Here is a 24,680-nt window from a genome sequence, read left to right as displayed (position 1 = left end):
AGTCCACCAGGCATAATTTATCATGTTCTCCTCCATGTTCTCTCAGCACTTTATTCATACTGCTATAGTAGCATTTATCATGTTTTATGATGCTTGGTTTTATATGTGCCGCTCTCTGTCTCTGGCTTGTGAACTTCCTGGGAATGGGGACCATCTCTCACCTCGTTGTAGGCTTCTCAGTGTCTAGCATGTCATCTGCACATGGTAGCTGGGCAAGCCCCACGTGGATGGCTTAGAGAGGTGGTTGATGTGGGACCCGAAACCCAGGGAACCGCTTTATAACATTGTGACCTTCCCCTTCTCTAAGCCAGCTTTCTCATCTGATATATGATGATGTCTAATGCACTGGGCTGCTGTTGTTAGCATGAAAGGGAATATTGTCTATAACGTCCATAATAGGTCCTCCAAAAATGGAATTCACCATTACTGTTGTTAATATTATTACAGTTGATAAGGGGTTTGCAAAGGGGTATTGGAATTGTGGATACAATCATAGATGGTACGAGGGATGAAAGGTGATTTGGGGCCAGTAATGAAATACTAACTTACACAATAGACTGTGTGCTTGCAACCAGAATGATATGAAAATTGAGAGTTGTGGACATGTAGATGTTTGGTTTGATGTATCAGACGAGCCACCTGGATGAATTTACTCTTATCTTTTCTCTTTATTCTAAACTGTTTTTTGAGGGGAGAAATTGGGAGGGGAGAAATGGAAAATAATGGGTTAAAATAACAGAATTTTGCTCCTGGGGACACCTAGTAGACTTAAATAGTGTGAAGTTGGAACACACTTCCTCACTGTCAACACTATTGACATTTGCAGTCAGATAGTTCTTTGTCAGGCAGGGTCAACCTATGAATTACAAGATGTTTAGCAACATCCCTGTCCTCTGCCCACCAAATGCCATTAGCCCGCTGACCCCACCTGCCATCTTCTGAGGACGAAAAATATTTGAGGGGGTCTTTGATGGACACATACCATGTTCTGAAAGAGGTGAGCAATAAACCAAATAGCAAATATGGAGGTGATATCCCCTTTGTTATTGACAGAACTGGGTTAAAGAACATGAGTTTCAGTCTGTAACAAGCTAGTTTGCTAAGAATGAACACAGAATTTAAGGCCAACTTACCAACCACATCCCAGGGAGGAAGGTGTCATTCAGGAGATAAGGAAAACTGATTCCGTCTGAAGGCGGCTTACTCACAAGAGAGATGCAGGGTGGCCATAGAGTTATGCTGGGCATGAATAGATTTTAAATAGCTCCTTCCCCCTCACCTCCTGATTTTTGGATTTTAGGTTCACATAATCAACTTAATTATAATCTTTGATTCTAGACATCTTATGATCATTGGTCCATGATGGTCAGCTATCATTTACTTACATACTTCAGTGGTTATTTTTAAATGATGGAATTCACATCTAGTAACAAATTATCTAGAATAAAACTAGAAGTATAACAGTTACATACTTGTGAACATACAGTGCTTCTCTCCCTAGTCTCCTACTTCTCCCACCTGAGAATCATCATCCTGATACATATTCTTCCTAAATTTGCCAGTGGAATTTAAATCCTTTACCTCCACAGGGCAGAGTGAGCAATGCTGGCAAAGAGAGGTCAGAAATGAACTTAAGGAGAGAAGCAAAGGGTTTCCTTTTAACAGATGGTGCTGAGGCATGTTTGTTTCCTTTTATTTTGTCAGGATACAGGGTACCCCTAGAAACCAAATATATGCCCATAGAACTTTAAGAGGATCCTGCAGAGTGTCTAGAACTTGAAAGGTTGTTACTTTTTATTAGTGTAAAACTATTTTTATCAAACTGAATACATGATGATGATACTGAACATCTACAAACTGGTGTCTGCAAACCCACATTCTCATTTTGTTTCCCTTAATGCCCAAGTTTTGTTTCCCATGCTGAGAATTGTTGCCTGTAAAACAAGTAGTCTGTCTGTGGATTAATGCTTCCTCAATTTTGACTTTTCAGATTTTATTTTCATGCACAAGGCAGAGTCCTTTCCAAAATAGAACAATACCATTTCAGAGTTGATCCAGTGCTGCATCTCCCCCAGGGTAATACATTAATAACAAATGACACTGTGATGACTGATTCAGATTCATAATTCCATTGTATATTTGCAATCTATTCAAGACATGCTTCAGAATTAGGAAAGTGGTTGGCAAAAGAGCCACATACCCATGATGCCTGAGTTTTTCCAAGTTTGCAGAGGAGCTGTGGCTCCAAGTTCCATTGCAAACCATATGATACTATGTCATCTAGTCAAGGATATAGTGACAGTGAGCCCTCATTAAAGAATAAGCTCCATTGCATAGGGATCTTTTCTAAGTCACTGCCACATCTCCAGGATGTAGCACACAAACCGGTGTGTTCCGAATAGTATTGCTGTTCGGAAAAACAGATTCCTGGGGGCGCCTGGGTGGCTCAGTGGGTTAAAGCCTCTGCCTTCGGTTCAGGTCATGATCCCAGGGTCCTGGGATTGAGCCCCGCATCGGGCTCTCTGCTCAGCAGGGAGCCTGATTCCTCCTCTCTCTCTGCCTGCCTCTCTGCCTACTTGTGATCTCTGTCTGTCAAATAAATAAATAAAATCTTTAAAAAAAAAGAAAAGAAAAACAGATTCCTGGTGATGAATAAGAATCAGGTCTAGTTCTTGAGCATATCACACCTGCCATGCCCTGTGCTGGGTGGTTTACACTGGTAATTGAATTGAACCTTGCACAGCATGGGCGTTATTATTGTTATTGCTTTGTTCTTTAGGAAACTGAGGTCCACAGGAATGAAATAATTTGCTGTAGGTAACACAGCTAATAAATACAGAAGAAGGACTTGAGCCATGTAATTCTGCCATCCTATCTTCTCATAGAGTAGAAAGAAATGTGATGGTAACTTGGCTTCTCGTTTCAGTTATGCCACCAACAAAGTGATGCTGCACCAAATTTTAGGTCCTTTTGAGTATCAGAATCGTTTTCTTTGAAATGCTAGATTGATAGTTGAGGAAGAAGAACCAGATATAAACAATCTATTCACAACCTGTAGTTTAGGATACCTGTGTATTTGGATATCTTAGAAGGTATTCAAAGAAAACTTGAGTTGATCTTGAGTTCACGTTTTGGATGGCATGCTTCCTTATTTGCTTTTGTGTTTTGTTTTTCACAGTACTATGTCATATTCTGTGTGGTTCAAATAAGTAATGAATTTCTTTTTTATCCAGGGTAATTGCCATTTGAAAATCACACATGCCTGGATTTGGTCAATCATGATGAGACTTGGCCAAAAATGGAGATTAGATAAGATGTACATGAACTTGAGCAACTCCCTCCCTCCCTTCTCTTTCCTGTCACATATGCGATTTGGTATATTTTTTTGCTTTCAGTATATAATTCATTTCCTTAGCCATTATGGAACTATTGAAAAAAGAATACAGCTTCCCATGTGAATATTGGATTGCAGATTAGTCTGTACTATAACATATAAAGAAAAGGCAAGACTTTGTAGCCAAAGAAGCCTTTGCTTAAATCTTGAGCTCTGCTGCTTTCCAATTGTATGGCCTTAGTTGGGGTATTTCATTTTTGAGCCCCAGTTTTACCTTTTTTGTAAAAGAAATAATAACACCTACCTAATAACACGACGTTAAGGGCCATTACAAGTATTAGAAATTAAAGCATAAATAACAAGGGATGCCTTTCACACATCATTGGTGAAGCTGAACACCTTGTCAGATGGGTTTGTATTGTCTGGGTGTTAGATGATTTGTCCTTGTCCCATGCTTCACAGCCATGACATTATTGCTGTCAAATAAATTTATATAACAAGATACTTAACACTGTTGTGCCCTACACTATTTAAAGGCCCTTACTATGAATATTAACTAATTTCATCCTCATAGCATTGTATTTATTATCACATCTATGTCCTTAAAACATCACAAACATCTCATGCTTTCTTCACAAAAATCTCTATCATTTCTTCTTTTTTTTTTTTTTTAATTTTTTTTTTTTAATTTGACAGAGATCACAAGCAGGCAGAGAGGCAGGCAGAGAGAGAGAAGGAAGCAGGCTCCCCGCTAAGCAGAGAGCCCGATGCAGGGCTCCATCCCAGGACCCTGAGATTACAACCTGAGCCGAAGGCAGAGGCTTTAACCCACTGAGCCACCCAGGCACCCCTCTATCATTTCTTCTTAAGAGTCGAGTCAGTCAGGAGCACACATGTATTATGAATCTGCCGATCTGTGTGTATACATGAGTGTGTGTGCACATATGTGCACACACCTCTGGATCAAGTGTTGTTTGTTTCACTAAAGAAACCCAAGCTGCACTTCTTGCTTCTAAACTCGTCTTCTTTTGGGGTCACTTGAAACTCTTCCTTACCAGCTTTCCATCTATCATTTTCAGTTTGCAAAACCACTTTACTTTTTTGTTACCAGCTTTGATGCAGAGCTATAGGTTAGATACCTTACTTGGAAACGGTAGTCATCAGAGCACACATGTGTGTGATCTTTGGGGACAAGTGATTTTGTGTACATTTGTATGCATATATTTATATACATATTGATTTTTTATTTTTGGTGAACATAACAAGGCAGATGTTGCGTAAATGTTTTTTACAGTCGCAGGGTACTAAGATGTTGGAAAATGGGGAATGGTATTTGGATAGCAAGGTATGTACTATCTGCCCTGTGGCAGATGCAAAGGAGCTCACAATTACTAAGCTACAGAACGTTAAATTATCCAGGTGATATTAAATGATATGGGAAATGGCAATATTGTGAGAAGTTCTATGTAGCTGAACTACTGTCAAACTATCCAAAGACGTTATGTAGCTTTTTAGATTTAAAGCCATATTATTTGTGTGATGATGGCAAAATATAACCATGGTATCTTTCCAGTGTGACACGTTTCTAATTGCAATTAAAACCATTTGCTCACCTAGCTCTCATGTGAAAAACAAAACAAATCTGTGATACCAAGTTGCAATCATCCTCATTTAGGAGAAATTTTGCAGTTTTGGCACACTAAATTACTGGTTCTCCTACAAGGCTTGAAAATAAATTATTTGGCATGGAAGTGTTGAGGAATTATTAGAACAATAGTTTTCTGATCAGAATAGCCTGCAAAATATAGGTGAATTCATTCAGCAATGATTTTTAAGCATTGACTGTGTTCTCAGATTCTGAAATGGTGGTACAGTAGGGAAGAAGAAGAAAATCCCAGTTTCTTGTCCTGATGGTTCTTACAGTCTAATGGACAAAACAGAAGATGGTAGCCAAATATATGTAAGTGAACAATGGTAGTTAGTACTGCAAAGGAGAGGTTCCCGGAGCTATGTTGTGCTAGTGGGTAATAAGGAAATTAACCTGGTCTCAGAAGGCTAGCAGGGTAGTACTGAGATGGGGTTGGGATCATTTTTTGATGCTTGTGAAAGGCTTATCAAAGTCCAAACCCTTTGAAACTGCATTTTCCCATAGAAGCATTTTCCCTGTGTTAAGTATTTTAACTCTAAGGACAAGACATTGTTTTATTATAGAATCGTTGGAAACATCTTAAATATTCAAAAGTAAGTGTTTAGTTAAATGTATGTTATCTAAAATTATACCGAATATCTGGGGTGCCTCGGTGGCTCAGCTGGTTAAGCATCCAGCTTTGGGTTGTGGCTCAGGACATGATCTCAGGTCATCAGATCAAGCCCATGTCCAGCTTGTGCTTAGTGCGAAACCTACTTGAGATTCTCTCTTCCTCTCTCTCTGTCCCTCCCCATGCTTATGTGTGCACACATGCGAGTGCTCTTTCAATAGATAAATAAATAAAATCTTTAAAAACTTATATTGACTACCCAAAATCTTTTAAAGCAATATAAGAATGTTTATATTGTAATAAAAGATGTTTGGGGAGTAGTTACAAAATAGTATTTAAATTGCCTTTGCCTTTATTCCTACCCTATCCTTTCTAGTTACACAATTTGTCCTATTTGATTTCAAATATGTTAATAACCAGAATAACAACAGTAGTAGCTGCTCGTACTATTACTTACACGTGCCAGCCCTGTGTGAAATAGTTTATATCTGTTGTTTCAAATGATCTCGTGTAAATGAGTGAAATAGGCATTATGACATTTCTTTCTTTCTATATACCAAAACTTTTAAATATGTCAACACAGGTATGTATGTTCTATCCACCAAAGAAAGAATTGTTTCAGTGTTCACACTATTCACCATGAGTTTCCTTAGTGCCATCTTATCTAAGAATATCTCTTACTCTTTTTTTTTTTTTTTTTGTGACAGCATTCTGCCAAGAAGGCTGCAGATATGGTGGAACCTGTGTGTCTCCTAACAAGTGTGTCTGTCCTTCTGGATTCACAGGAAGCCACTGTGAGAAAGGTAACCTTGCCTGTTTTGTTATTTGGTGGGGGGTGCAGAGGGTGGAGACAGAGAGAGAGACTTCCAGAGAGAATGGATCTCTTTCTCTAGGTATAGCACTGTGGGTTGACTCGATATGTCCAATTTTGATGGTAGATGTACCTCTCCCAAGGTAGTTTTCTTCTGCTTGCTACATAACAGGCATCTTCTCTTTGAAAATAGGGCTTCATTTGCTCTCCCTCCAGTGTGTCTAATTCAGCAAGGTCCAGTCTTTTCTCCGCTCTGCTTGCCAGTATGCATTTTTAGTGCTAATTAGAGATAAAGCCTCACGAACTAACTTGCCCTACTTATCATTTATTGGGTAGCATCACATGCAACTATTTAAGTTTTAACAATCTGCTGCATCAACGGAATCTAAATTAGAACCACATGCTCCTTGCGTAAAAGCACGTTAAATAACTCCAGCAGGTTTATGGGTGTCCTTGGAATTTTATTCTAATATTGGTTTATTACAAACATTATCATTCATGGACCTGATAATGTAAGCCAATTAGCATCAGTAAGATTCCATTATGTGCCCCTTTCTGTTTGCAGTAAAGGTAATGTTTATACTCGGTGCTATTTGGTGAAATCCAGCTCTGTCATTAATTGAAGAGGTCCTCCTACCTTTGTGTAAGTGGAATTTGACAATCAGTATTAGTTTGCCAGTGTTCGTAATCAATGGAAGCAACAGGTCTATGTCATATAAAACTAAATATTTCAGTGTATTTGTCCATGAGTTTTATTAGGGTAAAACCACTGTACCGTATTTTTCTGAGAAGGGAATAAACTTGACCCTTACCATAGAATTGCAGAGAAAAGTGGAAATACAACGTTTTCATCATCATTCCTATTATCTGATGAGACGGAGGATGTCTTCATCTAATGCCAAAGATCTAAGCAAAGCTCTTTTTTCCTTTATGTTTAAAAGTTTCATTTTTTAATGAGCCTATTTATTATACCCCAAATTGTCCCACATATTACATTGTGCTACCTATACATTTATAAGGCAGCTTGATCCTTTAAAAAACATGTCAAATTTTACATAAATTATTCAACAAGAAAATCAACAATGTGTGTGCCATTGTTTCCATATTTTGTGATATTATCAACAAATCAAGTCACATTTATTAAATAATATTAATTGGCTCATCCTTAAAAAGAGACCTGCCAAACTCTGCTCCTGAGCAGCATGAGAGCATTACCACATGGAGCTGAAATGTTCTTGCCAAAAGCAAAGACATTTAATGGTACCTCAACACACATGCCTTTATTGCAGTACCTTGGATTTTGATTAGGTTTTCTAAAATGAAAAAAAAAAAAAAAAGCAAAACAAAAACCAAACTAAAGGTTTTGTCTTATTTCCTCTAGAACTGCTGTGTTTCCCTAAAATGAGTACACAGGGATGTGTGGAGACAGAATGGTGATGGTGATGATGTTGATCATGACTAATGAGAGACGATTTCTCATGTGGTAGTTAAATCTCAGGCCTCGTGAATGAATGCGTTCATATGAACAACAAACGAGATTGCTATGGTTGCTACAACTTTATAGATGGCAAACTAAAGCTTTGGCTAGGTGAAGTGATCTCTGCAATGCTACAGAGCCAGTGTCAGAACTGAGAATGAAACATAAGTTGCATTGTGCAAAGCCTGCGTTATAAACCCTTGCGTGTGTTTCTCAAGGATAATGTGTGGACTTCCTGTTAAAATCCAGTTTTCTCCACTTCTACCCCATATCTGGTGAATCAGAAAGTCTGAGTGGGGAGGGTCCACAAACGTGTACTTGCACCAAGCACCTCAGGTTGTTATAAACCAGTTGTTGTTATATTGTAATTGAGATCCTTAACCAGAACGTCTGTAAAGTTCTTACTCTTTTTACCTTTTAAAGAAATAGGGGAGAGCATTGATCTCTTAGACCAGGGTCTGAGTTAGTGGCAGCTGAGGAAAAATTAACTGTAGTTTCTGATGGCTTGTTCATTTGACCTCTGGCCTTTTCTCTTTTCAATAAGTGGTTGGTTGGATCAGTGCTTATATTCTGGCCCATGATGTGGAGCAGGAAAAATAGAGATAAAGGAGAAAATCAAGACCAGAGAGAAAAATAAAACAAGGATTGGTAGGACATGGGTTCCTACGTAGACGTTATTAATATAAATGTTGGATTTGAGATTGAGAATTGCATTTTCCTGAATATGTACACAGTTATTGTAGGATCAAAAAAAAACAAACAAACAACGTTTCTCCGCATGTGACGCTCTCTCCCATTAGTAGCAAAGCCGTTCCATTTGATACTGGCCAGTAGTCTAATTCTGCAAGACTTTTTTGTCAGTAGAATAAAGTACACATTTTCCAGTCAGTTGTGTGAAAGGGATGTAGATGAATTGTAGGCAAATACTGAAAACCTATGTCATACCTTATCTGAATTACTTTGTCATGTTGATCATTAAGAATAAACATCAATTCTGTTTTCCATTGAATAGTGATATGGATACCTTGAGTCTTAGAGTGCAAGTGAAAAATACAAATGCATTATGAATGTCTCATAGCATGATTAGACTAAATCTTTCATTGGGTTTCTTTCAATTTCAGGGCTAATTAATTGGTCTCATTTAATCTATGTAGAGTTCACTTATGTTTAGTCTTAAAATGTTTCCCATGGCCCCCCTGGTCATTGGTTTTACGCATTGTGACATTCAGCCTTTTAGAATACATACACTTTTAGTTAAATCTTGGAAATCATTTGTTAAAGAAAATGCCTATCTAGAATTTAGTGAGGTTAAAACAGCCACCCGTGTTTGGTATATAACACAAAGGTGAACAGCTCATGTGAAATCAAAGAGGTACACTAAATCCATAAATAGGTTACCTATCATGAAACAGAACACCATCTTCTGAGAACTGAATGAGATTAAGTTTTCTACTTAGTATTAAGAAAATTTGCAATCAAGAACAAGTAGAGATTATGTACAAGGTATCAAACTATGTCTAATTAAGGGTTTCTTAACCTTGACAATATTGACTTTGTGGACCAGATAATTCTCGGTTGTAGAGGGCTGTCCAATCACCAGACTCTATACCCACTAAATACCATCAGCTGTGTCATCCCCAGTCATGACGAGCAGAAATGTCTCTTGACATGGCCAAATATTCCTTGGGAGGCAGAAGTAATTCCTCTGGACCACACCACGTTTGAATGTAGCATTTAAAAAAGTGTTTTATAAAAATGGTTATGTTGTGTGTATACATATGTATATATATGTATGTGCATATGTATGCACATAGACACATATTATTTTAGGGAAATGTATCAGTGTTAGTAAATTACAAACATTTTTTTTTTTTTGCTAGTGAAAACATTTTCAAGCATCTTTTGAGCATTTTTTAGAAGTGCTTAGAGTTGCTGTAATTTAGAACATTCCTGACATCCGTGAGCCAGAGACTTGCCGATAGCCATCGTGTGTTATGCGAGGCACACCTTCTTACGGTCCTATGAACCAGGTTGATGTGCAAGCTGGGAGAGTTCTCCGTCCATTTTCTACCAGTGACATTGTAAATATGTGAATGCTTCAACCCCACCCAGGAAGCATGTGACCCGAACCCTTGTGTTCTCCTGAACAAAGAGGAAATTCTCTATTCTTTTCTTCTTTCCTTCTCCCATCAATCTTCCTTCCTTCCTTCCTTCCTTCTTCCCCTCTTCCCTCCCTTTCTTTCACTCTCTCGCTCTTAGAGAATATGTGCATGGACAAACTGGGGAAGGGCCAGGCAGAGGGAGAAAGAGAATCTTAAGCAGGCTCCACACCCAGGGTCTGCACTGGACTTGGGGGCTCAATCTCATGACCCTGAGATCACGACCTGAGCTGAAATCAGGAGTCAGACACTTAACTAGTTGAGACACCCAGATGTCCCTCTTCTTTTTTCGTTTTTAGAAGGAAGTTGTTAATAGACATAGTAAGATAATGTCTCATAGTATAAAACTTAGATACACATGTTTTAAATGGAATTTTCTCTAAAATGATCTCTCTGTGACAATACTAGGCAGTCACTTTTAGTAGGAGTTTTGACTAGGATATAAATGCTGATGTTCTCTGTGGTGGCACACACAAGACAGCTAATTTTACTGCATTTCCCTATTTGTATATCCCACGAATTCTAAATTGTATAAATTCATACAGTCATAAGCAACATCTTGTGAATTAGATAGTGAGAACTGGGCAGTACTCATCAACTATAGGTTAGACCATAGTATAATGTAAAAAACTGGGAAAAAAATATGCTGATATTATAAAAATAGCAGACCTTGACTTTTTCCCACATAACTTCCGAAATGGGTTCCTTCTTTGTAAATATAATTCATTTAACTCACACAAGCTTTGAACTCTGATAATCTGCAGGCCTTTCCAAAGCATATTAAGAACCTGGTCAGGAATATTCAGGGAAATCTATAAATAGCAAAAAAAAAAAAAAGAAGTTTGACAGTGTTATCCATTGGCAGTATAATTTCCAGTAGCTATTGTTTTCTTATTTTTGTTATCTGGATTTTCTAATATAATAAATATTATTTATGTTTATTTTAAACTTGTAAAAATCATTACTACAGAGAACATAAAAACTCACAAAAAGGACTGGATTTTTCTCAGGTCTTGGAGCTCTTTTAACTCTGCCTTAAAAGGAAGTGACTTTTTGCCAGATAATTTATTCTGTTCTTTTTCCTGTGCCTCCAGGATTTGCAGATACATAGACAGAGGGTAGCAGCTTGCCCTGAGTATGTTATCCATCCCCCAAGTAAAAAAATGTTCAGAAACAGGGCTTCTGTATTCTTCCAAATTTTAAATACTGCTCCAGTTTGGAGAGAGCTATACTGATGTTCATCTATATGCATTTTCTCTGCTCTCCCTTGTTTCAGGGAAACACTTTAAGAGCTTTTAAGAAGGTGAATAGTAGTTCTCTTCTGTAGACGGAGAAGAGAATACTTCTTTTTCCTCTCCAGGTATCACAGAAAGGCATGTGGGAAAAGAATGAGTACAAATGTGCCTGTTCAAAATCCTAGCAGTTGGGAAATTTATTGACCTTCTCTCAGCAGGAGTTTTTTCTGGTGGTCTGGCACGTGGCTGAGAGAAAATGGCAGCTTCCGTTTCTCAAGTTGCTGCTGTCCTGCAACCAGTAGGTTCTGGAGTCAGCAGTGCTTTTGTGGCATCATTTAAAAGGGAAATATGAGGATTTGAGGTTTCTCTAAGTCGACCCCAGCAAAAAAAAAAAAAAAGAAAAAAAAACAAAAGAATGCACACAGATGCTCTGTTAAAATTTCATTAAAGTCATCTGAGTGTGAATTTGCTTGAGGAGATGTGTTCTGCTCTGGATATTTCTAGAAATAGAGAGTAGGAGAGGAGAGGCATTGCAGTGGAAGAGGAGAGGAGCCCAGACCTACCAACACTGAGTTCATCCACTTTGAGTACCTTGCGTGGCACCTTGTTCTTGTCCTCAACTCCATCCACTCAACTTTTCTTCTTTCAGCTATGATGGAGAAATTGGGCCAGAGGTCCAACACACTTCCCCATGGCTCCAACAGGGGATGGCCACTTAATCCTTAGAGCTGCTCAGAGCTATTTCAAAATGCTGTCCTTGACCTGCCAAGATCACCATTTTGCCAGATTTCTGGCATGGGGAAAAATACCTCCAGCCATTTTTCATTCTCATCTCCTTGAGACAGAGCATGTTTTCAACTCATTTCAGTATAACTGTAGGGAGTGATACCTTTTGCTCACAAGCAGGGACTTGGACTATACATTAGGGATGCAGCCGGGGGTGGGGAAGAGGACTGGACTAAGGGACAGAGGTCTGAGTTCTGATACTAGATGTGCCTCATGAACTATTTAGCCTCTGCCAAGTGAAATTTGCATGAAGCTACCACTCATCTGAATCCCCCAAAGTTTGCATTTGTTACTTCTTGTGAGGCAGCTAGTTTCACCCTATAGAACACGTATGAAGGCATGTCTGCATGTTAATCAGCCAGGCTCTAGTGGAGGTGAGGTTCTCAACCATGTATGGCTGAATCCAGAGTCCATACACCTTCCAGTCATCTGTTGCCTGTTGATTGCATTCTCTCCCTCCAAGGGCACGTAAACCAAACGGATTCTATAGAATACCAAATACATCTGTTCTCCTATGATGAATGAGCCATAATTTCCTACTTCATTATGTGCATTGTTTTACACATTCCTTTCAACATCTTCTTTGTGCCTAAGGCAGGAAGAGAGTAAACAAAATTGGGGTTGAGAGCACAGTCCCTGAAGCCACACTAGCTCATTTTAAGATGGGGTTTCAGAACCTGCACTATGGGATCAGATACATGTAATGTTTCTAAGCTTGGTAGCCACTAAAAATTTTTTTTATAATATTATGATGAGATTAAATGAAATCATCTATTTAAATCACTTGGTAGAGTGCCTGGCATACAAGAGATGTCTGGAAATGATATCTATTGTTAATTCTGTTCTCAATTTACCAGGTGATAAAGTTGAGGCTCAGAAATCGTAGGCTGCTTCTCCAAGGACACTCAGCAGGTAAATGGTGGAGCCATGCCTTATGTTCCTCTGCTGCCACCAAGGTCTCTAGTGTTTCTGCCAGCTCTTATGGCCTTGCACTGTACCATTCAAATGTAAAGTGGTTTTATTTATGTTGTCTTTGCCAATTCATATTCTCTCTGGTCCCATAAACATTTTATATAATTTTGTATCAAGCGAACACATATTAATTTATGCACCAGAGTTTTGCTCTGGGGATAGAGTAAGTTAATTCACCTGAAATAACAGCATGTGTAATCTAGATATGGTTCTTGGGAATAATGTTTTCTTGCTCTTGTTTATTTCCCATTTGTTGGAGTTGAGATTGAAGGCTTAACACCACGTTCTCACTGTATTATTGATAGCATAGGTGGCTTTGTACCTAGGTGAGGGGAGACCTCATCCAAAACTCTACCCAGTGCTCCTTCTACAAATGTTTCCTTACCCCTTTCTTGATTCCCCAGATTCACATAGAAAAACAACATCCAGACTCTCAGTTTGGCACCAGGAAACCTGGACGCTCTTCCCAAATTCCACTCTTGACCAGCTATGTGTTGGCGGCATCCGTTTTTCTGTATAACATGGAAGTAATCATCTTAGAAAAACCATAGTGTGGTCTGAATTCATTCATCAAACTTCCCTAGGAATTCCCACTGAAAGAATAATCAGAGATAGATAAATGAATGGGGTTTAAAACCTTGATGGCATTTTAAATAACAATACATTGCAAGCAACCCAGATTTATAACAATAGAGAATTAGTAAAATAAATTGCAGGTAATGATTGTATGGGACCTTTAAAACCTATGGAGAAAGACTATTTCATGAGATGGGAGATAAAGGGCAGAGTTAAGAATATAAACTCTGGAATCAGACTGTCCAATTTTACCCTTGCTCTATTATCTTGGGAAGTTACTTCAGTCATTTGTGCCTAAGTTTCCTGATTTAAAAAATGAGAATAAGAAGAATACTGCCTCACTTGAGAGAGTATTTCTAAGATTTCCTGGATCTGGGGAGCACTCTCTAGTCATTAGAACATTATGAAGTGAAAATGGCATGTTCAATCTGAGTCTGGTTTTTATGCACAGACACATATGCACTACACACAGAAAAAAAATTGCCGAGATGATGTTGATCTCACTATGGCTTATAAGGTCCTTGTGTTATTTGGGAGCTTTCAGGATCAAAAAAAGTCTCAGTTAAGCAACTAAGTCAATATTGTATTAACGCTAAGTAAAAGGTTTATACTGGCCCCACTCATCAGCCTGCCTCAATCTTTGCAAAGTGAGAAGCAACTGTGGAGAGTTTCCCTTCTTTTTTTTTTTCTTTCAATACCCTGTTTTAAAATTCACAGGTGTCCTGACTGTTACCCAGAGTTTTGTTTTGCTTTGTTTTGTTTTTAAGATTTTATATATTTATTTGACAGAGATCACAAGTAGGCAGAGAGGCAGGCAGAGAGAGGGGGAGGCAGGCTCCCAGCTGAGCAGAGACCCCAATGTGGGACTTGATCCCAGGACCCTGAGATCATGACCTGAGCGGAAGGCAGAGGCTTTAACCCACTGAACCACCCAGGCACCCCAGAATGAGAGTTTTATGGGAAAGAGGATAAGGCCTCATAGAACCAGTGCGTTGGTGGTCTTCTAGCATTGAGGTCTTCTGGATAGGAGACATGCAGTGGCTGGTTCCTGCTTCATGAGGTGCTTTGACAGTGTCTTCAATCACTAGGGATGAAGTTCCATTGACATGGACAATCCTTTCCTCCTTCTGTAGCTCTAAGCTTGCGAGGGTCCCCTCCTCTGTTGTGGCCCTGGAAGATTCATAGATGATTAGGTGGAGACTCTGATGGTGCTTTTGTAGGATCCCTACAAAGTAGAAACTTTTCCCCATCATCATCCCAACTGCAGCCTTCTCTTAATGTGGTTTTGTTTGTTTAGTTTTGCTCTGCCCTGTGGCTGAGGCAGCCACAGATCCAGGCATGAACCTTTAGATTTCTGGGGTATGAATCAAATATCAGTTGCTGTGTCCTTCACTATCCGGAGTGGCTGTGCTTGAAGTCTGTCGTCCTTAGATGAGTTTTCAGAGGAAGATCTTCCCTCTCTCCCTATTTCCCCCCAACCCCCACAAAAGTAAGTCACCTAGAACAGTCAGCATGCTCACCAGCTTTCTTATTTTTAATCTTTTAATTTTTAAAATTTTTATTAACATATAATGTATTATTTGTCCCAGGTGTACAGGTCTGTGAATCATCAGGCTTATACCTTTCACAGCACTCACCATAGCACATACCCTCCCCAATGTCCATAACCCAGTCTCCCTCTCCCTACCCTCCCATCCCCCAGCAACCCTCAGTTTGTTTTGTGAGATTAAGAGTCTCTTACGGTTTGTCTCCCTCCCAATCTCCTCTTGTTTCATTTATTCCTTTCCTACCCCACAAACCCACCACATTGCCTCACAACATCCTCATATCAGGGAGATCATATGATAATTATCTTTCCTTGATTGACTTATTTTGCTCGGCATAATACCCTCTAGTTCCATCCATGTTGTTGCAAATGGCGAGATTTCATTTCTTTTGATGGCTGCGTAGTATTCCATGGTGTATATATACCACATCTTCTTTATCCATTCATCTATTGATGGACATCTAGGTTCTTTCCAGAGTTTTGCTATTGTGGACATTGCTGCTATAAACATTCAGTGCACGTGCCCCTTCGGATCACTACATTTGTATCTTTAGGGTAAATACCCAGTAGTGCGATTGCTGGGTCATAGGGTAGCTCTATTTTCAACTTTTTGAGGAACCTCCATGCTGTTTTCCAGAGTGGCTGCACCAGCTTGCATTCCCACCAACAGTGTAGGAGGGATCCCTTTTCTCCTCATCCTCACCAGCATCTGTCATTTCCTGACTTGTTAATTTTAGCCATTCTGACTGGTGTGAGGTGGTGTCTCACTATGGTTTTCATTTGTACTTCCCTGATGCCCAGTGATGTAAAGCACTTTTTCATTTGTCTGGCCAACCAGCTTTCTTTAATAATATCCTTCCTTTGGACCTTGTCCACATGCCTTGCTGAATTTCTAGGCCTTTGTTTACAAAGCTAGAAGGTGTTTAATGGTTAGTACAGGTACAACTGACTTTTGAAAATGATATAAAATAATCTAGCAGCCAGCTTTGGAAGGCAGGTATCCTTAATACATTATCATCTGCCAAATGTCTGACATTGCACAAGTCCAGTTTACCCTGTTACATTCGGGTTCAGTAAATGCTTGATAAATGAATAAATGAATGAGTACAGGGAAGGACCTTAAATTTCACATGGTCCACTCTTTTTTTCATTTTGTAAATCACAAGTTCTAATAACTCCAATTGAAATCTAATTTAAAAGACACCCAAGTCAAAGCGTATCATATTGGGGGTGGAGGACAGAAATGCCATTAGTATAAAGATTTGGTGTATTTTCAGTAGCTTTGTCAGCATGGCTTTCCAGAAAGCAAAGTGAAGGGAGCCAATCTCTTTAGTAGATTGGTTTTCCCCATCAAATACACGAAGGCAGTTAGGTATTACCTTGTCTAGTTAGTAAAGCAGAAAATAATTCCTGACTATTTATATGACAAGCAGTTCTTGCTCCCCACCAGGAAAGCTCACGCTATTGAACTATGAAAGTGAGGAGTTTGGTTCATATGTTCATTTTTAATCCTCTACCCTGGGGAATACAAACACCACCATAACTTGAGCACTGTGGCCCACCAGAAAGGAAGCCCAAGTGTCTGTGAAAATATGACCAACAGGAATCCAGAAATGGCAAACTTTCCCTACTAACTAGTATCTAAGAATTCTTTGTATCTCAGAATACATACTGCGCTATAGATCACGTGGAAAAAGACTAATTGAAGCCAACAGACTGACGGAGAGGGAATATAACTCTTGTGATTTGCATCACTCTCTCCTAATAGAAGCCACTGATTGGAAAAGGCATTTGCCTGAAAATGTTCACTCAGGTCCAAAAAATGATAAATCAGACATCAAAATGTATGGATTTATTCTGGTAATGGTTGAAGAGATAAGCAGTTTCTGGCTTGGTGGGCTAATATGATTTTAAAGCATTCTCCAGTTTAACAGAGACTTTAAAGTTATCTGAGGGTGGCCACGGTTTCAGCTCAAGTCGATTGAGCCCATGAGGGGACACTTTATCTTATAAGCACTGAGGAGGTGCTGAAAGGTTTTCTTATCATGGTTTTATTTTGTTAAGGAATACCTTGCTAAGAAAACCTTTCATTACCTTCTCAGTGCTTATGAGATAAAGGCAGATTCCATGGCCTGATACGTAAAGACCTCTGTGGCTGATCTCTGCCTACCTGTCTAGCATTACCTCCTCCTTCTCCTTCACATAATCTACATTCCTGCCTGTTTGAAACTACTTCTGGCCACTGAAATGCACCTTTTATTTATTTAGTTTTACCAGTCTCTGAGCTTTTGTAATGTTCACCCTGCTGGTAACATATAGACTTAGATATTGATCACAAATATATGATATTAATTTAAAACAATAGAAAAGAGTGGTTATTGAGGGTCTACAATAATCTAGAATACCTCTGATCCTTCTCCCTCTCACATGTGGTCTTTCTTGTTGGTCTTCCACTTGATGGCAGAGTCTATCTTTTCATATCCCCTGGATCAATAGCTTTTTTTTTTTTTAAGATTTTATTTATTTATTTGACAGAGATCACAAGTAGGCAGAGAGGCAGGCAGAGGGAGAGAGAGAGGGAAGCAGGCTCTCTGCTGAGCAGAGAGCCTGATGTGGGGCTCCATCCCAGGACCCTGGGATCATGACCTAAGCTGAAGGCAAAGGCTTTAACCCACTGAGCCACCCAGGCACCCCCCACCGATCAATATCTTGAAATTATCCTTTAAAAGACGAATATAATCAAATCACTTCTGTGCTGAAAACCTTAAATGGTCTCCAGTACCTTTGGTTTAAACCCTGGCCTCCTTTCAGTAACATCGCTGACTCTCTCTGAGCCACTTCCGCATTCAGTGTTATGATCAATCCCTTCCCACCCTGAAATTCTTCAGTTTTTCTCAAAGCAATAATCTTTCTACCTCGGGGCTCTGCCTGTGGCATTTGCTCCATATGGAACCCTTTGCTTACTTTCTCCACTTTCCTTCTTACCCCACCACATCCAGTCCCCAGCTTCCCCTATTCTCTCACACAGATCTTAACTTAAGCTGTTGTTCAGAGGTGTTTTCCAACTCCTTAGTCAAGGTCAGTCCCCTTCCAGCATGCTCCATATTGACCTGGTTTCCCTTTCCTAAAATGTGTCATGGATGAGTGCCTGTTCACTTGTTTTCTCTTCCCTTTCTTCCTACCACCCATCCCTATAGCATAGCTGACAGAGTTTAACTTCTCTCCCCTGCCCCCCCAAACCTACAAAGTATTAACTTGATAGAGTAATTATTATCTCACAGTATCTCCAAATCAAAATGATATGTGTCCTAATCACTTTTCCTTCATTCCTGTCCTGCTGGTCCTGTTCTTCTCACACCAAGGTGTTAATGATAAGAAATATAAATAAGATCATAGTTATACCACATGTTTCTGAATGACAAAAGCACTAGCATCTATGAAAAAAACTTTGATACGTAAACTAGGTGATTCATTTTTGGATAAGTAAGTTCCTCCTTACTCCTTGGACTGTTAGAGCACATCCCTGACTCTACTAAGTGTAGCCAGATACAGTGATTCCTGGGTTCTTAAATTGCCAAGCAGCCCTTCTGGATTGGACCACTCGATTGGAACAGCTGAAGAACTGCGAATTGCACTTTGAAGCACTTTTTGATTTACTATCGGCAAATTATCATAGCACTGTCTTTCAGTAAAAATGATGTCAAGCAACAATGGCAGACTTTAATTTTTCCAGATTCTTGGTCTTCAGATACGTGGAAATACCACAATCAGTGGTGCATTCCCTGTAAATGTTAGCATTAGCATTTTGAAGACGTTTATGTTTTTCTCTGCCTAATTTTTCTCAGCGTGTTTCTCGAGTCTCTGAAGATTGGAGTCAGAATGGTGAAGGAATATTTAAACTACTTACTTATTATTTAATGCTCAGGCTAGATCTTGTGCTAAGTGTTTGACATATGTTACATTATCTAAACCTCACCTCAGAAGCCAGTCATTGATTGGCATCTCCCAACCCCCATTGCGTACCTAATTTCATCAGAAACTCTATACTGTTGCTAATTGCCCTCTTCAAGCCCATAAGCACACCTCAGGAACTTTGCACCTGGTGTTCCCTCTTGCTGGAATGTTCTTTATATACATGACTCATTTCTTTATCTCCTCAAATATCACTTGTCAGAGTGGCCTGCCCTACTAGTCTGTTAAAATTGGAGCCCCACTTGGGTGGCTCAGTCAGAAGAAGTGTGCAAATCTTAATCTTGAGGTCATGAGTTCCAGCCCCACATTAAGGGGTAAAGATTATTTAAATAGCTAAGTAAAAACTTTAACCAACTGACATTGCAGCCCCAAACTTTTCCCCAAGCAATAGTATCTCCATTTTCTGCCCCCACCCACTATACTTGTCACCATTTAAGACACTGACTATATCATTCAATCTGTCTTGTTTATCATGTCTTCCCCCATTGGAAGGCTGACTACCCTGATGGCAGAGACTTTTGTCAGTGTTTGCCACTGTAGCTCCAGCTCTGAGAACTGAGTGCCTGAGTCAGTGTTTGCCACTGTAGCTCCAGCTCTGAGAACTGAGAACAGTTAGCATGCACTCAAAAAATACTTAGTGAATAAATGAATGATTATCCTCATTTATTGAGTAAATTGAGGTTAAGAGCTGCCAAGTAATATGCCCAAGATTATAGGGCTAACAAATGTCAGAGCCGTGATTTGGGCAGTTCTTTTTGCCTCAAAGCCCAGGCCTTTAAACACCATCATTTTCAGTCCTTTTCAAAAAGGCAAAGCTGATTAAAAAGGCTCTAACAGTTTGCCCGAGTGCGTCTCTTGTGTCTTGTTTTTCTTTGTTCAACTCTGAATTGAGTGTGCCACTGTGATTCCTCTGTATACCATCTATAACGCACTGATGGTTTGGGAGACTAACCTTTTCCTTGTAGTACTTTAATTAATACTCTGTTCTGTTTTTTTTTTTTAAGATTTTATTTATTTGACAGAGAGAGAGAGAACACAACTAAGCAGAGTGGCAGGAAGAGGGAGGGGGGAAGTAGGCTCTCTGCCTGCTCAGGGAGCCCGAAGCAGGGCTCGATCCCAGGACCCTGGAATCATGACCTGAGCCGAAGGCAACCACTTAACCCACTGAGCCACCCAGGTGCCCCAATACTCTGTTCTTTAGAATGGGACTGGCATAATAGAAATATTTTTTGTAGGATGGGTCTTTACAATCTCCAAGGCATGCTTCCAGGACCCGTGTCATCTCTCTTTTAATCTCATGACATCTGCACAAAGGATGTATTGTCATCCTGGTTTTACAGATGATGGAACAGTAGTAATGAGATTAAAGAAATTGCTTATGTTTGTAAAGGTTAGAAGGAGGATATCTGGGACTTGAATTCTCTGATGGTTTAAAATTACATGCTTTTTAAATTTTCTTCATTATTCTGTCATGCCACCCCTCATCTCTCCCGTATAGGAATATTCATTTCTCTTCCCCAGCTCATTAACATGGAGGTTTAATCTTGAAAGTGCCAGGAGGATGCCACCGTGATACCCATTTACCCTGTAGAGCATTCTTCAATCAGAACAATGGGGCACAGCATAACCTTTCAAGCTGGACAACCTCAGCCACTCTCTGTGATGTGTCATTGACCCAAGTTATAGAACTTCCTGAGCTGTGAGAATCTCTCAATGTTCTAAGAACTAGAGAAAATCTACTTAGTAAATAGCAGATAATAATAAATTGGTAGGTGGTAAAGAATCCACTGGGTGCAAACTATCATCTATAGCCTGTGTATTTGATAGCAAAGTTACCAATTACAGCGAATACTTAGAACTCTTCAAAGTCACTGAATCTCTCAAAGCCATTTTCTTTTTAGAGCATCTTAAGAAACCATGGTGAAATAAGCATCATTTCCAACTGACAAAGAAACATGTTCAGGTAGGTTCAGATGAGTTTTCCGATTTCAGACAGTTACAAACACTGAGCTGGCATTCCAATAGGGAGCTTTCAGTTCTCCTGTCCAACCTTTGAACTTGAAGTGGAATAAAAGCAATGTGAGCCTCTCAGTAATGCCACTTCAACAGAGATTAATAATTGGATATTATCTAAAATAAAATATCTCTGACATGGTAGGGTATGGCATGACACATCCTCCAAGAAGTGAAACTTTAAAAATCAAAAGGAAATAAGACCTCTGAACAGATGTTTGTAGATAAGGATTGTATGAGATCTGAAGTCTGTTTCATGTATGCCTGTAGATCTTTTTAATTTAACAACCCTCATTTTTTTTTCTTCAGGGAAAACTTATTTTAATACCAAGTAAATACATTTTCATGATGTGGACTTTCTTATGTTTCGATAGTTATTAGCTTAACTGGGTGCCTGAGAGAAACCTTTCCGTATTCCTCAGTCTATGAACATTCCTGTTGCCAATACTTTTAAAGTGACTATGTGCCACCCACTGTGGCAGTTACTTAAGTGGATTATAAGATAGATACTACTATTATCCTCATTTTATAGGCTAGGAAAAGGAAACTCAAACAGCTATTAGGCTTGAGATTGGAATTTGCTTCTACAGGACAATGTAGTTTCTGTTGTTCTCCTAAGTTCCTAGCTCTCTGCATTGTTGAAGGAATTTCTTTCTTTTTTTTTTTTTAAGATTTTATTTATTTGACAGAGATCACAAGTAGACAGAGAGGCAGGCAGAGCAAGAGGAGGAAGCAGGCTCCCCACCGAGCAGAGAGCCCGATGTAGGGCTCAATCCCAGGACCCTGAGATCATGACCTGTGCCTTGAAGGCAGAAGCTTAACCCACTGAGCCACCCAGGTGCCCCGAAGGAATTTCTGAAGAATCATTTCTCTGTCACTCTCCCTTTCTCTGTTCAGTTTCTGTAGTTTGTCTTTTTTTTTTTTTAAGACTTTATTTGAGAAAGAGGGAGAAGGTGAGTAGGGGGAGGGGCAGAAGAAGAAGGAGAGAGAGAGTCTAAAGCAGATTCCTCAAAGAGCATGGAGCCCTACACAGGGCTCAGTCTCATGACACTGAAATCGTGACCTGGGTTGAAACCAAGAGTCGGGGGTGCTTAACCAATTAAGCCACCCAGGTGCCCCCAGTTTTTGTAATACTTAGCAGAGTTATCATCTGGTAAAATCGTTGGTTGGTGAATATCACGTTCTATCCCCTCTTCTTTAAGGTGATCTTAAGGCCCCGAAATAATCCTAGAAATGTGGGAGGAGGGAAAAGCAGAAAAGTTGGAAAACACACAAAGAGATAATAAGCTTTTATTTAAATATGATCTGTAGATAGAAAAGCACACAAAGCATAAATATATACAACTCAATGAATTATCATAAGCTAAAAACATCTTTGAAACCCAAACCAAGATAAAAAAAGATGACTAGAAGATTATCTGTATCCCAGAAGCTGTGACTCCTGCCTTCTTCCAAGACCCTACCAAGAGGAGCCATTGTCTTGACTTCTAACACATGGACTAATTTTGCCTTTTTTTGAAGATCATACAAGTGGAATCAAACTATATGGTCTCTTTTGTTTGACTTTTTTGTTGGACATTAGATTTGTAAGATTTACCTTTATATCTATAGTTTTTAAATTCTTCTGGCATAGTATTCCATTTTGTGGATATGCCAAAATGTATGCATCCATTCTATTCTTGGACATTTAAACTCTCAACAGTTTTGGTTATTTTGCTACAATAAATGTTCTTCTACATGTCTTTGGGTGACTATATATAAATATTTTCACATATATATATATATATATATATATATCAAGGAACAAAATTGCTAGGTATGCTTAGTTTCAGCTTTAATAGATACTACCAAATTTTTCCCAAAGTGTTTGTACCTATTTATACTGCCAGTAGTAATAAGTGGAAATTCTAATCACACCATAACTTTATCAGTGCTTAGGTAGTGTCTGTTTTATTTCAGCCATCCTGCTATGATACTACGTTATGGTTTTAACTTGCACTTGTCTGATGACTAGTAGAGTTGAACATGTATTGTAAGCTCATCTGTATGAGTTTACAATACATCTGTAAGCTCATCGTGCATTTGATTTTACTGCTTTATGAAGTACCCAGTCAAGTCTTTTGCTGTTTTATCTATTCTACTATTCTTTCCTGATGCATATAGTTTTAAAAGTTGAATGGTTCTACATGGTCCCTTATGAAGAAATAGTAACTCTTTGCTCTAGTCCTACTCTATTCCTCCTTTCCAGAGTACTTCATTTTCTTCCTCATATTTCTAATAATCATACATTTATATCACCATTTCTTGGTTTCTCAGTTTTAGACCTTATCTGTTGACCACCATGGAAGATAAAAGATTCATCTCTTTCTCAACTTCCACCCTTAGTACACACACAGACAGGCACAGACATGTCCCATTTCTCTCTTCTTCAGTTGTGATGAGACCAATATTCAGTGTTTATCTTCTTATGTGTATACAGATAACATTTATATGGGAGCCACATAGTTAGCTGTCATTAGTTCTCCTGTTGTACACAAATGCTCGCTTTATCTGGATTTAATTATCTCATTTCATTACTGTTTATTCACCCAATCTTGTATTCACTCAGTGTTGATTCAATCTGAAATTTTCCTTGAAGAATAATATCCTCCAAACACAATAAAATGCATTTTATATTTTATGACTTTAAGTCGAAGGAAGTTTTTTCCAAAGACTTCTGACCTTCTCCATTCTATACTGTTAACCCTTTAGGTTTTTATCGGAGTGCTTTTCTTTGGATGTCCTTTCGACATCATCTCTTTCTTGTTATATTTCCTGTTTCCTGAATCCTGTCTATTTCTCTTCTTTGGATTATAACCTCATTTTTATAGGACAGGTATTTAATTGGCTTCCTGAGAAAGAGTGCATGGGAGATAAATCATTCAAATGTTTCAAATATTGCAATGTCTGAAAATGTTTTTACTCTACCTTTGTACTTAGTTGATAGTTTGGATGGGTTTAGAATTTTAGATTAAAAAGCAATTTTCTTCAGAACATTGTAGGAGTAACTCTGTTGTCTTATTTTTCAGTATAACTTTTGAGAAGTGCAGTGTCTTTCTATTTGTGACTATTTGAATGACATCTGACTTCTCTTTGGAAAATTCTAGACTTTTTATTCTCAGTGTTATAAAATTTGATGATGATGTGCCTTTGTGAGTATCTATTATGAAACCAGTACACTGAGAACTTTGAAGAGCCTTTCCATTTGAAAGTTCCTGGTTTTGTTTCTAGGATTAAAAAAAAATTCTTTGATATCTTACTTCCCAGAATTGTCTTTGTTCTTTATTTCTGGAACACCTATTATTTGGGTGTTACACCTTTAGATTGGACTGATTGTTTGATTACTTCTGCCTCATTTTTCATCTGTCTCTCCTTTTATTTCACTTTTCTTTGTTGGGGAGGCAGAGATATTTCATCATTTCATCAACTCTATCTTCCAAAGTTATTGTTACTCATTTTTGCCATCCTGTTTTTTTTCCTGAATCTTCTTTTTATATTATTT

General features: G+C 38.8%; 1 protein-coding gene across 3 annotated transcripts in view; it reads left to right on the top strand.

Annotated features, from left to right (window-relative positions):
• Nucleotides 1–24,680, top strand: part of LOC111149686 (neural EGFL like 1) — an 836,166-nt gene that overhangs the window by 613,330 nt on the left and 198,156 nt on the right. For all 3 annotated transcript variants that reach the window (XM_022506910.1, XM_022506909.1, XM_022506908.1), the window contains one exon: nt 6,300–6,395. In XM_022506910.1, the coding sequence (XP_022362618.1) occupies nt 6,300–6,395 (96 nt within the window). The remainder of the gene's footprint in view (nt 1–6,299; nt 6,396–24,680) is intronic.

The sequence above is a fragment of the Enhydra lutris genome, unplaced genomic scaffold, assembly GCF_002288905.1.
Source record: "Enhydra lutris kenyoni isolate GAN:26980312 unplaced genomic scaffold, ASM228890v2 scaffoldscaffold22, whole genome shotgun sequence".
In the NCBI taxonomy this organism is placed as follows: domain Eukaryota; kingdom Metazoa; phylum Chordata; class Mammalia; order Carnivora; family Mustelidae; genus Enhydra; species Enhydra lutris.
This window is presented reverse-complemented; position numbering and strand designations above follow the sequence as displayed.